The following is a 14,686-nucleotide window of genomic DNA, read 5'->3' as shown; positions in this document are numbered from 1 at the left end:
GGCCAAAGGGGATCAGGAATGAGCTGGGGTAATAGTGAAGAACTCTTAGGAAGTAGCACAGGAGAACCTTCTGGAGCAGTTGTTATTAAGCTTGAAATGGCTGGGTGGGGAGCGGGAGCCTGGCAGACAGCTAGGAATGGAAGGAGGTAGTGACTTCCATCTGGAATTGGCATTTTAAAGGAAAGGAAACATCATAAGCCTGATTTCTGTTCCTGACCTTGGCTGAACATGAGACTTGTGGCAATTTCTGCTTATTTTGGCTCCCAGTACGTTTCCGAGCACAAATCAAAGTGTTGGTGCTGACCTTTAAAGCCCTAAACGGCCTTGGTCCAGTATACCTGAAGGAGCGTCTCCACCCCCATCATTCTGCCCGGACGCTGAGGTCCAGCGCCGAGGGCCTTCTGGCGGTTCCCTCATTGCGAGAAGCAAAGCTACAGGGAACCAGGCAGAGGGCCTTCTCGGTAGTGGCGCCCGCCCTGTGGAACGCCCTTCCAGCAGATGTCAAAGCGATAAACAACTACCTGACATTCAGAAGACATCTTAAGGCAGCCCTGTTCAGGGAAGTTTTTAACGTGTGATATTTTACTGTATTTTTGGTTTTTATGGAAGCCGCCCAGAGTGGCTGGGGAGGCCCAGCCAGATGGGCGGGGTATAAATAATAAATTATTATTATTATTATTATTATTATTATTATTATTATTATTATTTATTTTCAAGGGAGTTTTCCAACATTCCTACAGCCTTTGTGATATAGCTGGCAGAGTTCACCCAGTGAAAACTATGCATGCACAGCTGGCATAACAAAGCCAGTGAAAACGGCAGGTTGTAGCCAATGCTGATATTACTCAGTGTAGGCCCATTGAAAATAATGGACATTATTAACTCAGGTCCATTAATTACAGTAGTTCTGCTTTGAGTAGTTTCATGATGCCATTTAGAGGAAAGGAAATTACGTTGTTTCTAGACTGAATACAAAGAAAAGCAACAACATGTTTTCCTTTAGTACAAGCATCCTATTCAAAAAAAGTGGGAGCCCTTTTCACTAGTAATTTATTTTATGTTCTAATTGTTGAATTTTATTACCATCCCATCACCCACTTAAGATCTGTTCACAAGAATTTAAGCTGATATATTAAAGGACCCTACTTTAAGTTAACATCCCACCATATTTTTATTTTATTATTTTTTGGCTGTATAACTTGTCCTATTCAGAGTAGACCCATTGATGTTATTGCAAATGACTTCAGTTTATTCATCTTAGTGGTTCTACCCTAAGTAGAATTTAGCTGAATGTAAATTATTATTATTATTATTATTATTATTATTATTATTATTATTATTATTATTATTATTATTTTAGATCCAATCTTTCCTGTGTAGGGGTGTCGGAGAATCCCAACAAAAATGGAAAAGAAAGCAGAAATTGCTGCAAATCTCATGTTAGTTTATATTGAGGAGACGAAATTTGTCAAGTGAATATAATTAGTATTCATTTCAATTGTTGTTGGGATGTGTGTGTTAAGTCTACGAACCATAAATAGTTGTGGATTTTTTTGCATTGCTTTGATTTTTGATTTTTTGCACTTAAATGAATGTAAGTTACGTAACTCATGTAAAGGCTTACATAAGTTACGTTAAAGCAGACAGTGAGACAAATAACCTAGCATTGGGCACAAACTGCATTGCAGCAGAACGGAAACAGTGCTGATTGTGATTAATACAGGTAGGAAAGGAAATAGCTGCATTCCTACATCCCTACCTGAGAGTCATCCAAAATCTCCATCTCTTACAGAGGAACTGGTATGTGATATGCATCTTTATTTCCCCTTTAAGTTAAATCTAATGGCCATACCTTCTCCATTTTCTTCTATAGGCTATTACTGTGACAATCACCAGGGGCCTCTCAGTGACTTCACTGTCTACCCTTGTCCACGTGGCTATTACTGCCCACCAGGCACACAGCAGTCTACACAGTACAGCTGCCCTGCAGGGACATTTGGACCCAGACAGAGGCTAAAGAAGATCCAGGAATGTCAAAACTGCCCACTAGGGAAATTTTGCTCATCTCCTGGGCTAGCAGCTCCAACAGGTAAGTCGTATCTCTAGAGTGGACCTCCTGACCTAGGGAGGGAGAGAAAAACCACCTCTTTAGTCAACAATGAATTGAGGTAGTAGCTATAAAAAATGTTTTAGGGAGCAAATGCTAAACCAGAGATGGGGAACTGGTGGTGCTCCCAGTGTTGTTGTACTACGACTACCGCCAACCCGTCTATTGGCCACGGTAGCTGGGCCTGATGGGAGTTGGAGTCCAACAACATTTGGAAGGGAGCACGTTGGCTACCTCTACTCAGTGTGTTTAATTCGGAGTCAAGTTCCATGGTGTTCAAGGGAGCTTAAATCCAGGTTAAGCCATTCAAAGGATTGAAGAATAAGAGTTTGATTTGGTTTACTTTTAACATATGAACAAGATATTTGAAATGGATTCAACTTAGATTTGGAACAATTTTCCTAGTCATATCAGCAATGCCTTGAAGCATTTTGATTTCTAGTCAGCTGAGGATCATTAACAGCTATGAAGCAGATTTGCAGTGAGACAAATAACCTAGCATTGGGCACAAACTGCATTGCAGCAGAATGGAAACAGTGCTGATTGTGATTAATACAGGTAGGAAATACAGGTAGTTGAGCAAAATTGACTTCTGATTCAGCAGGGGCTCAGATTGCTCGTTTGGGAATCTGTACTTTTATCTATTTATAGAATTATTGTTCCTTTTTTCCTTTTCCTTTTTTTTTGACATTCTTACCATTCAGAAATATACTTTGTGGTATAACATAACATCCTACTTAGTTATTCTGCTAATACCCCTCTTGCCACTTAACTTACCTGCTAGGCTGCATTCCTCTAAAGGGTGATTCAATGTGGGAGCCCGAGGCAAAAGTCAGTTACTTCCTTACCTTGCTTTTTTACTGAAGTGAGTCTGATACATTTGAGGGATAGCCCTTTATCTTCCTCTTTGAACATTTGAAGGGTCAAAGCTCAAAGGTAGAGCAGAAGGTCCTAGGTTCATTTTTCAGCATCTTCATATAGCGATAGGTTCTCCATCCCTCCATCTGAAATCCTGGAGAGCCAATGCCAGTCATTGTACTGTACTAGATGGACCAATTGTCTGACTCTGTATAAGGCAGCTTCATGTGAGTTGTGCCCAGGGCTCTTTTTCAACTGGAATTCACTGGAACTAAGTTCTGCTACCTCTCAGGTGGATGCCGTTGCCATTATAAATGAGGTGTTCATAGTGAGTTCTGGCATCTCCTTCTCTAGAAAAATAACACTGGTTGTGCTCCATGTTGGTCCTACTCAGAGTAGAACCATTAAAATAAATGAGCATGCCTAAATTACAGCCATTAATTTCAGTGGGTCTACTCCGAGGAAGATTTAATTGGATACAAACCTAACTTCCTATCTTGAGCATTGGTGAGATAGATTCTCAGGGAATGCCGACAGCTAATTACAGTCATACCTCAGGTTGCGAACGTGATCCGTGTGGGAGGCACATTCGCAACCTGCAGCACCGCATCTGCGCATGCACGTGATGCAATTTGGCACTTCTGCGCATGACGTCATTTTGCGCATGCGCTAGCGCCAAAACCCGGAAGTAACCTGTTCCAGTATTTCCGGTTTGGTGCGGTCCGCAACCTGAAAACACGCAACCCGCAGCGTTCGTAACCCGAGGTATGACTGTACTGCACTTCATTTGAGTAACAACAAAACTCTTTTTTTAAAATATATAATTTTTATTAGTTTTTTTAACATATCATTTTCAACTGTAATTAAACATACTTTTACATCTTATTCAAATTTTTTACTTCCATCAATCCTGTCTGAAAATTCTCCAATCTAATTTCTCAGTATGCATTTCTTATCTTCCCTATTACATTTCAAACTCACAACCAATATCTCTACCTTTTTCTACTTTGTAACACTTCGTATATTTCTCCTTACAAAACTTCTTGTAGTCCTACTAGCGTAATTTGTTGATTACAGTTGCTCTTCAAATAATTCATATACTTCTTGTTTATACTCTTATTTATATTCATGAAGCACGCACACAAAATAAAAATCTGGGATAGGTTCCCTGTCTTGATGTTGGACTATGAGCCAGTAAAGAGCATATAATCCCCTTTCCCTATTTTAGGGGATTGCTCTGCAGGATTTTGGTGCAAGGGCGGTGCTCGGACTCCGAACCCAACTGACGGAGTGTCTGGACTTCCCTGCCCGCGTGGACAATACTGCCTCTCAGGTACTAACCACTTTTGTCATGGTTGTATTCCTTTGGATGCCCCTTAAGAGCCTTCTTGCTGTTTTTGACTCCCTTGTTTCAGTGCCCAAAGGGGGATTCTTTCATCTGTGTGTCCTTCCAGGAACTCTTGTTCCATCTGCCTGCCCACGTGGAACCTGGTCGGGTGAGGAAGGGAATCAAAACCTCCAGAGTTGTCAGGCTTGCCCTGGGGGGCATTACTGCAATGGCACAGGCCTTGTGGCCCCTTCGGGACGGTGTGCAGTGGGGTATGTACAAAATGCAAGCTCACTTTCCTTGAGATTTAATGCAAATATATCAGCAAATTCCAGCTACAAATACAAATTGCACTGCCAGATTCCACCTTCCAATTTGATATCAGGATAGTCAATAGACTGCAGGTTTCTGATCAGGCATCAACCATGTTTATAGCTCAGTGGTTCCCAAAATTTGACAAACCACCACCCCTTTGGTTCCAGAAACTCATCATCCCCAGTGCCCCAGACCCTATAAAAAGCATTATTCAGAATAGCAGTTTGTACAAACACTAAGAATGATAATAATACAAAAAAATTAAAAACAGTAATGTTTAATTGCGCATTTATTTTTTTAAAAAACCAATGAGTTCAATTAATTCTAAAATGATAGCCATTTACACCTCCAGGGCCCGCCTGCTGCCCCTATGCCTCTGAGCACCCCCTAGGTGATCCCAATTCTCCACCTCCCCCTTTCTCCATCTCCCCCCCCAACTCTTTTACTCTCTCAGCCCTCTTTATATACATTCTCTTGATCTGCTCTCTTCCAGTTCCAAGTTCTCAATCATTCTTTCACCCTAGGCCAGGAAAGAGCTTTCCATTCTCTCTGTGTGAGGCTACTGCTGCCGCCGCCACCACCTCCTCCTACCCATCCAAGGCTGGCTCTACCATTAGACAAAGTGAGCTGGCTACTCTAGGCTGCAGACTGAATAAGTTTAGACATTCCTTTTTCTGGTCCCCACTGCTGATCTGTCATGGATGTTTCGCAAAAGCCAGCCATCACTTGTTGCTGCAGTCAGAGGGCAGATTGATTGTTTCCTGTGGCCTGGTTCCTTGCTTTTTTGAACTCTGGCAATGATCTCATCCTTCGTCGTTATTAATAAAATGACTTTTCTCTTGCCCATTCTGGTAGGTTTTATTGTGTCACAGGGTCTATCACACCGACACCCACGGATGGGATCTCGGGTGCTCCCTGTCCCATGGGCCACTTCTGCCCCTTGGGCAGTGAGAGCCCCACACCTTGCCCTCCAGGCTCCTACATGGCTGAAACACATGCACAAGGATGGTGCCACACCTGCCCAGAGGGGAAGTATTGTCTCCCTGGCCACTTGCCACAGCTGTGCCCCAAAGGTGAGTTTTGGCTTCCTCGATTCACAAAGCTGTCCTTGTGTCCCAGAGTTTGTAATCTATTTGTGCTTCCATTTTGCAAGTGCATGTGTCTAGTCCCCATGGGCATTAGATAATGGTTTCCTCATATTTCCTTTCCTGGGTTTGCTGTGTCCTGAATTCTGGTTTGATGAGCATTTACTGTTCCCAACCCTAATACTGCAGAAAGCCATCTAATTAGATTTTTATCTGATCCTGACTTGTTTTTAGGAGGTAATTTAATTATTGTTTGATTTTATACCAATGTTATATATTTGATGTTAGCTGCCCTGAGCCTGGTTTTGGCCGGGGAGGGCAGGATACAAATAAAAGTATTATTATTATTATTATTATTATTATTATTATTATTATTATTATTATTATTTTCTAAAATTAACTGGGGAACTAGAGTTTTGGGCCAGGGTCTGCAACTTCAGAGTTCGTCCAGTTCATCTGCATCTCCCTTCCCCTACTTTACTGACTCACGTGTCATCTATGGTGAAATACTTAAATAAAAGTAATCTTGATGTGATTCTTCCCCCCCCCCCAACAGTTTGCTGTTTGTCCCAACAGCTTCCAGTTTACATGGATGTCTCCTTCCCTTCCAGGCTTTTTCTGCCCTGAAGGAACAGGCTTAAACTGGCAGCCGTGCCCTCCAGGGACCTACAGCCCTATCCAAGGGATAGGTAGTCATACTGACTGCAGAGCATGCGATGGAGGAAAGTTCTGCATGTACCACAATGCAACTGATGTTACAGGACACTGCTGGGAAGGGTATTACTGCACCCAGGGTTCAGACCGGCCCAATCCTGAGGTTCAGCTCAATGGTATGTATTGGCTCTTTCATTTGAATCAATGTGATCAGTGTAGAACTGGCATGGTTACAGGTGCTGCATAATATCCATTCCACATTTGCAAGAAATAAATATGTTAATGTGGTAGCACCTACACTTTGGAACTCCCTGCATATTGACACCAGGCAGGCACTTTCACTGCCAGTGTGGTGTAGTGGTTAAGAGCGGTAGACTCGTAATCTGGTGAACCGGGTTCGCGTATCCGCTCCTCCACATGCAGCTGCTGGGTGACCTTGGGCTAGTCACACTTCTCTGAAGTCTCTCAGCCTCACTCACCTCACAGAGTGTTTGTTGTGGGGGAGGAAGGGAAAGGAGAATGTTAGCCGCTTTGAGACTCCTTTGGGTAGTGATAAAGCGGGATATCAAATCCAAACTCTTCTTCTACTACTACTCTTTTCAGCACCTGCTGGAAACATTTTTGTTTAGATGAGTCTACCCAGATGTTTAGAATGATGTTTTTAGTCTAATGTTGTTAATCTTTATTTGTTTTTACTAATAATATTGTTATTTTATTCTTTTATTCTTTTTGTAAACTGCTGTTTTTTAAAAAATAATCAAGCAGTATATACAATTTTATGGAATAAAATTATTATTATTTGTATTTTTCCAAGCTCTAGTACAGTGGATTAAAGGGTTGGATTGTTGTGTTAGTTTAAAATAGCCTCATCTTTACCATTCACTTCTTCTTTTTCTTTACTTGTATGTTATTGGCACTATTCTTACCACCTAATTTATTTCCCCTTTGTTGATCACAGATCACAGTGCTGGCCCGTGTCCTTCTGGTCACTACTGTCCAAGGGGCACAGCTGTTCCCAAGCAGTGCCCTGTGGGAACATTTGCCGCTAGCACCAAGCTAATATCTGAGGTAAAAGCAAAAATACAGTTATAGCTGTCCTTTGTAGGAATTGGATATCTTTCATATATACTGGCTATAAATTCACTGATCCTTAACAAACCCCATACAATTAATAGTGGTTAAATGGAGGTTGTGCTCTGAATTATAACCACAAAAGCATTGTTATTCCATTTTAAGAGTCAGCACATGCTTGTGTGTGTGTGTGCAGGTGTGTGCATGAGTTTGTGTGTGCATGTGCGTGTACACACACACACACACACATTTTTATTGTACTTAGTAGTTAAACAAATTCACTTCACAGGCATAAGAGAGGAGACCTTTTTCATGGTGGCCCCAGAACATAGAAGTCTCTCCCTTCAGATGCATCCTCAAAGCCACTGCGGGTTATTAAGTGGGCCTTAAAACCCATCTTTCCCTGATGATTGTGTCCTAAGAACTAATGTAGAAGAGATAACCCTCTTAGCAGTGTTGCAATCCGTACCTAAGGGGCAGGACATTTCTTTTTTTAAGTTTTAACTAATCTATCTTTTTAAAACAGTTGTTAACACTTCTACCATTGTCAGTTTATGACACTGGTAAGAACCTTTTGGTGGGCTATGCCCACAAAATCAGCCTATAAGTAATTTTTATAAAAACATAGTGTTTTAATCAAGATTCATAATGCAGTGAATGCTTGAAAGCAAATTCCTGCTGTAACCGTAGCCTGTTCCCTTCCACCTAAGATTCCACGTAAAAGGGCATACATCAGAGGTCATCAACATGGTGCCCATGGGTGTTAATGTACCCACAAATATCTCCCATATTGCCCATGAAAGGCCTTGAAATATCCCCACAATGCAAAAATGAATGCTCCCTGTTCTTGTTCAGTTCCAGTTTGCACTGGCTTGTAGCATTGAACATGTCCCATCAAACATGCACACATTTCATTGAATACCCTGGTGTGATACCCACCCTCCTTTAGTCAGTGTGGTGTAGTGGTTAAGAGCGGTAGACTCGTAATCTGGTGAACCGGGTTCGCGTCTCCACTCCTCCACATGCAGCTGCTGGGTGACCTTGGGCTAGTCACACTTCTTTGAAGTCTCTCAGCCCCACTCACCTCACAGAGTGTTTGTTGTGGGGGAGGAAGGGAAAGGAGAATGTTAGCCGCTTTGAGACTCCTTAGGGTAGTGATAAAGCGGGATATCAAATCCAAACTCTTCTTCTTCTTTAGATTCTGAACAAAAGAAAGGTGCAAAGAGTCTCTCTGAGCAAGCACAGCAGTGCCAGGTGTAGGTGCCTTTTTTCATTGATGAGAAAAATGCCCATCACACCTTTTGTGGCCCTGTCTGTCCCCCTTTCTACTATTTCAGAAGTGACAACCATTTTGTGTTAAGCCATACTGTGGCAGCCATTTTATGTAAGGCCATACCCCTAGGACCACTGGTTTGTGAGTCTCACCCACATTCTCAAAATTCCAGGTGTGCCCTCAGACCATAGCTGTCAACTTACAGATTTGAAAATAAGGGACCAGCAGCCTTGAAAATAAGGGACCAGCAGCCAAAATAAGGGACCTGCAGCCTCACCTGTTCCATGCACTCCAGTCTTCCTGTCCTCCTGCAGTCTGGTCAAACTCATGCTGGTAGCTTTGTGAACACTGTCCAACCAACTTTGTAACCAGAGGTTTAACTGAATAGAATCTGAGTCACATGCACCACAAGGCCTATGCAGCCTCAACTTAAGATGGCTCCCCAGCCTGGCTTTGCACTGCAAAGTTTGCAGCAGCACGTGCAACAAAATGGCGTCCAGCATTCAAAACCCTCCTCAGCTTGCATTAACTAGCCACACACAAGGCATGCAAGCTCCACCCCCCAGTCGTTCTTAGACTTCTTATTGGGTGAGCAACACAGCCAAGCAACACAGTTGGAGCCTCCCTCCTCCCTGGCCGGCAGGGAGGGAGGGAGAGGAGCTGCTTCCTTTGAAATTTAAGGGACATCATTTAAGGGACATTTAAGGGACATCCATCAATAAGGGACAGCAGCGGGACATGGCGCTGGAATAAGGGACTGTCCCTTCAAATAAGGGACACTTGACAGCTATGCCTCAGACCCAAAAAAGGTAGGTGAGCTATGACTCTTGCATCTGAAAAGTATCTCTGGCCACATTAATTTCTTGCAGACCGAGTGCTCTGCCTGCCTGCCAGGCCACTACTGCAACACTCCTGGTCTGACAGCACCGATAGGATTGTGTGAAGAAGGATACTACTGCATTGTGGGCTCCACAGTCCCCAACATACCAGCCATGGATGAGACTGGAGGCCCATGCCCCAGAGGTATTTACACCACTCCTCCCCAATTCATGAAATTGATCAAACTGCCTGCCGCACTCCACAGAAAAGGTCTTTGTCTTTAACATCTCCCAGTAAAGTTAGGAGAGAATCCCTGCTTGAAACCCTGGAGAACTTCTGCCAGTCAGTTTTTAAAATACTGAGATGGATGGACCAGCAGCTTGATTCAGTGTGAAGGAGCTCTCTATCTTCATAAAATCTTAGTACTGTGGAGTTGGAAGGTACCTCCAACCCTCTGCGTTGCAGGAATTGCAGCTACGGGGTGGTATTTAGGAAGAGAATTCCCAGCATGCTCCTTGGTTCTCTCAGCCACCAAAGCCAGAGGTCTTCTCAAGCTTCAGGGATTATCATTGACTACTAGCCACAATGGCTTTACTCTACCTCCACTGGTGGAGGCATTCTGCCTATAAATACATCTGCAGGTGAGCAAAGTGCTATTTTCCTGCTTATAGTTTCCCACAGACATCAGGTTGGCCACTGTGAGAACAGGATTCTGGACAAGATGGGCCATTGGTCTGATCCCAAAGGCCTTTTCTTATGTACTTATGTGAGCTGTTTTTAGAGTTGCTGTTGATTTTAGGTTCCTTGCTGTGCTCCCCCCCCCCTCTGGCCTCAAAGGGGCATTCCTGATTTCACACTTTTGCTTCTTTTCCAGGCTATTTTTGCCCTCAGGGCACAGCCAATCCTTTGCCTTGCCCGGAAGGGTCGTATAATCCATTACAGAGGCAAGCCACCTGTCTCCCCTGCCCTAGCGGGTAAGAAAGAGAACAATAATTAATCATCTGCAAAAACAGAAACAGTTTTAGCAACAGCAGGGGCCAAGGGTGGGGCTAAGGGCAGCAACTGGCTGCAGCTCCAGTAGGGCAATTTAGTGAGAGGGATGTTAAAGCCCTCTGCCATCCCTGAAGCCCATTAAAAGCAGCTGGTTTTTCAATGTGTGGGGATCTTATCAGGCACCATCTCATCCAGCTGATCCCTTGGTGTAGTAAGACTGAAGTGTTGGCTGCAGAAATTGAACTTCTCTTCCCATCCACCCCTTTTCTTTTCTGGATGCAGGTACTTCTGTCCAAAGAATTCCTCCTCATTGGATGGGAACAAATGTCCAGTTGGCCACTACTGTCCTATAGGCACTTTCTCAGAAACCCAGTTCCCATGTCCCCAAGGGACTTACAATGCAAACACAGGAAGCAGCAATCCATCTGTCTGCATAGCATGTGATCCAGGTAGGTATCTCAGCTCAGAACATCCTGTTTGGTGGGCCAGGAACCCATTCAATGAACTCCTATGAGAAGGGGACGACAGAGGACAAGATGGTTGGACAGTGTTACAGAAGCGACCAACATGAATTTGACAAAACTCCGGGAGGCAGTGGAAGACAGGAGTGCCTGGTGTGCTCTGGTCCATGGGGTCACGAAAAGTCGGACACCACTAATCGACTAAATAATGACACCCCCCTTCTAGGAATAGGACTTATTTAACTCACCTCTGAGTAAACGTGCATAGGATTGCTTTGTTAGCTCTTCAAATATCCACTTCCTTTTACTGCAGTAGACATAACCCCTAGCATAGGAGCCAACTCCTAATATTTGAGGGGGGCAGGCCCCTCCAAAGTTGATGGACATTGCCATTCAAATGGAGGTGTGTGTGTGCCACATCATGTGATCGATTGTGCAGGGCAGGGCTTACTTGCCCCCCACCCACAATATTTTATTCTAGTTGACACCCCTGTCCCCTAGTTAAATATTAATTAAGCCTATGAAATATGGCTTTTTCCATTAGGTGAGAATGTTACTGGCACTGGATCAGAATTGGTGTTTATGTCGCTGTAGGTATATTCAAGGTTCTTTTTAAAATCCACAGAAAGGCCCTACCCTTTTCCAAATTTCTTCAGAAAAAAATATGACCCCTGATCAAAATGTTAAACCACAGAATGTTCTATATGCACTGATTCTGTTGTTAAAGAAAATGAAGAGTCGCCTAGCTTAGACAATGGAAATTTCATGAGCTGCTCATACAAGCCCTTCTTTGCTTTTCAAACAAATAATTAAAGAGAGTATGTCTATTGCCCTTTTGAACCATATCTGTTGAAGAGCATGTATGCCAATTTGTGTGAATGGGTTTGCCATTTAAACATACAATCATCGTGGGGGCTTTTCTTTGTGTAAGCATCCAACTTTCCTTAGGATTAAATTACTCGTGTTTTATTCTGCCAACAACAGCGGATTTCAAAGAACCCTTTGGAATGCTGCATAGCTTGGGGATTCTAATTGTGAAAACATTAAGAGGGAAGTATTCAATGTAATTAAAGTAACAATCATGTTCTCACCTGAGAGTAAGTTTGATTGAACTCAGCGGGATTCACTTTTTATTAACATGCAAAGTAGTAGGCATAGCCTCTGAATGCTAGTTGCTGGTGATATTCAGCAGGAGAGTCCTATTGCACTCATGCCCTGCTGGTGGGTTTCCCAAAGGCATCCAGTTAGCCACTGTGAGAAATAGGATGCTTGGCTAGATGGGCCTTTGATTTGATCCAGCAGTGAACTCTTATTTATGTTCTTCTGATGGTGCTGTTACCTACAAAAAGCAATTTAAGATAAAGTGCTGCTTCTTTTTGGTTCTCAATTGTGAGTTGGTTTATGTCCAGGGATTGTGTACATGATTTTTGGGGAATCGTGGTGAAAGGTTTTGCACCAGTGGCACGTTCTTGCTCAAGAGAATGCAGAAGCAGGTTGATGACAAGTTTGCTGCAGAATAGACAGCAGAATCTGTTGGGCAGCAAGTTTCTACTTGCACAACAATTGCATTGGATCCCTCTGTTGTGCAACGTAAAAACTGCAAGCACAAGAGCCATTGTGTTACTGGACTAAAAATGTTGGTATGGCCCTCTGTAACTTTGTGCTTTCATGCTACAATCTTATACCGAATATTTGACTGAATATTTAAATTTAATTTGAGACAGAGAATTTGGTTATGTTTTCCACTGAAGTAGTGATGTTGGTGCTCTTTTCTGTTATGTATTCCTCATATCTATAGATCTATATTAATAACAGTGGGTTGCAATCTTTGTTCCAGGCCACTACTGTGCCCTGACGGGTCAGTCTCGTGTCACAGGTCCTTGCTTGGTGGGGTACTTCTGCACCACTGGGGCTACCACCCCAACACCTACAAATGGTCTGGCTGGAAATGTATGCCCAAAGGGGCATTACTGCCCTGAAGGATCTGCCTTGCCCCAGCCCTGTCCTCATGGTTTCTACAGTAACTCTACGGGAAACACCAAGACTGAAGACTGTCTTCTGTGTCGTGCAGGTACAATGAGGAGTCTAGGGAATTAGAATCCTAATGGTTCCTGTGAGAGCTTCCACCATTGCATTGAGATCCAAAGGATTTTCAGAGCCCCAGTGAGAAGATGGAGCTCTACAGAGATATGAGCTTAGGACCTTTTCCATCCTAGAGCCCTTATGAGATCTGTTTATTTAAACAGCTTTTCTTCTCTATCTTCAACCACCAAATATCTGGGTAAAGAGTCTTACCCCTACTAGTTGGGCTGATGGGAGTTGGAGTCTGCAAGGGAAGGGAAGAGGGGTATTTCTAGCAAAGCCCACCCCCCCCTCCATTGGTTCTCCTAAGCTTGTGCACCTGTCTCAATTCATTCTCACTTATTCCCTCTGACTTACCAATATTCTAGAAACACTGGAGGTATAGGTTAGGGTTGCCATACATCCGGAATTTCCTGGACATAGCCGTTAGTTAACAGTGTCTAGGCGGCAATTGCTGAGATCTCCAAGAAAATCTGTATGTATGGCAACCCATGCTGGAAATTTATTTTAGCAAATTTATTTTAAAATAGCTTTAAAACATTCCCCCCCCCCAGATATTTTTTTTTGGGGGGGGGAGGTCAACTTTTTCATATATGTTAATCCTAGAAGGCATGGTACAAAGCCAGATATGTAACTTATCTTGTAGAACATAAATGTAAATGCCTTTGTTAAATATAATTATCAAGTTCACAGTCTTGTTACTTTGAAACAGTACCATATCTTTAAATGTGTACATACACTGTTAGCTTGTTACTGTCACTTTAAACACCAACAGCTTATATTCAACCATTTTATGCTAAGACAGCTTGAAGGAAGCAGGTTTCCAGCTTTAACCCTTTCAATTTCTCCACCTCACTTATGCCTCGGCAACACAATAACTACAACCGCTGAAAGGCTCTGCCCCCCCCCCCGATCTTTACTGACCTATTAAAACATAGGTTTGCCTTTATTGCCCTGGAAATCTTCCCTCTGGTACTCCTACCAGTCACTGTAGACCAGCATTCAAAGTTGCTTCTCTCTTCTCCCCTCAGTGCTGCAGACAAGTTCTTTCCCTTGTCTCCTCAGCCCAAGCCCAGTGATCCAGCGACCTCAGCAAGTATTTGGCCACCAAGCCATTCCATCTGCAACTCAGGTCTCCCTTCTCTTTACCCAGTCCTCTTCCTCTACTGCCTTCTCACTCTGCTATCATCATCATCTTCTGGCTGCCTCCATGAACCCAACAACTCCGACATCTCCAACGAACCAACTTCTGCTGCCTAGCACCTGCCCTTATATACACTTCTTCTGAGTCTTCTAGTCCAGCCCCAACGAATCAAACTGCTTAACTGAAGATTCTAAATCTGCAGCCACCAATCAAAATATGCATACCTCCTTTGCTTTTGCATACTGAGAATTCCAGCTGGCAGTTGGAAGGCCCCAAATGACAGTTAAACTTTAACCAGAAAGGAAACTTTTTCCATCAAGTACATTACAATGTACATAACAGCACAAAAGTCAGAACACAGTTCACAGAAACATAATTCAAATAAACAGGATTTCTTCAGTCCCCCCACAACATCCGGAGGGCCACAGGTTCTCCCCTTCCCACCGATGATGATATCCATGGTCCACATATCCTGGAAGCTGCTTTATATTTCTGAT

At 43.2% G+C, this 14,686-nt stretch overlaps 1 protein-coding gene and 1 long non-coding RNA gene across 5 annotated transcripts in view; one reads left to right on the top strand and one right to left on the bottom strand.

Moving 5' to 3' along the window:
• Positions 1 to 14,686, top strand: part of LOC308574538 (uncharacterized protein) — a gene marked incomplete at its 3' end in the record, with an annotated part of 155,604 nt that overhangs the window by 75,878 nt on the left and 65,040 nt on the right. For all 4 annotated transcript variants that reach the window (XM_081172429.1, XM_081172428.1, XM_081172427.1 and 1 more), the window contains 10 exons: positions 1,874 to 2,089; positions 4,194 to 4,298; positions 4,420 to 4,564; positions 5,463 to 5,680; positions 6,304 to 6,522; positions 7,305 to 7,414; positions 9,560 to 9,713; positions 10,384 to 10,483; positions 10,785 to 10,951; positions 12,801 to 13,034. In XM_081172429.1, the coding sequence (XP_081028555.1) occupies positions 1,874 to 2,089; positions 4,194 to 4,298; positions 4,420 to 4,564; positions 5,463 to 5,680; positions 6,304 to 6,522; positions 7,305 to 7,414; positions 9,560 to 9,713; positions 10,384 to 10,483; positions 10,785 to 10,951; positions 12,801 to 13,034 (1,668 nt within the window). The remainder of the gene's footprint in view (positions 1 to 1,873; positions 2,090 to 4,193; positions 4,299 to 4,419; positions 4,565 to 5,462; positions 5,681 to 6,303; positions 6,523 to 7,304; positions 7,415 to 9,559; positions 9,714 to 10,383; positions 10,484 to 10,784; positions 10,952 to 12,800; positions 13,035 to 14,686) is intronic.
• Positions 11 to 14,682, bottom strand: LOC308574692. Its single transcript, XR_014002541.1, has 5 exons — positions 13,970 to 14,682; positions 10,900 to 11,010; positions 4,307 to 4,453; positions 2,048 to 2,121; positions 11 to 160 (listed from the first exon to the last, which is right to left on the bottom strand). It is a non-coding gene; the product is annotated as an uncharacterized lncRNA (long non-coding RNA).

The sequence above is a fragment of the Podarcis bocagei genome, assembly GCF_964188305.1.
Source record: "Podarcis bocagei genome assembly, chromosome: 15".
Lineage (NCBI taxonomy): Eukaryota > Metazoa > Chordata > Lepidosauria > Squamata > Lacertidae > Podarcis > Podarcis bocagei.
Note: the sequence above shows the minus strand (reverse complement) of the source record. Positions and strands in the feature narration are given on the sequence as shown.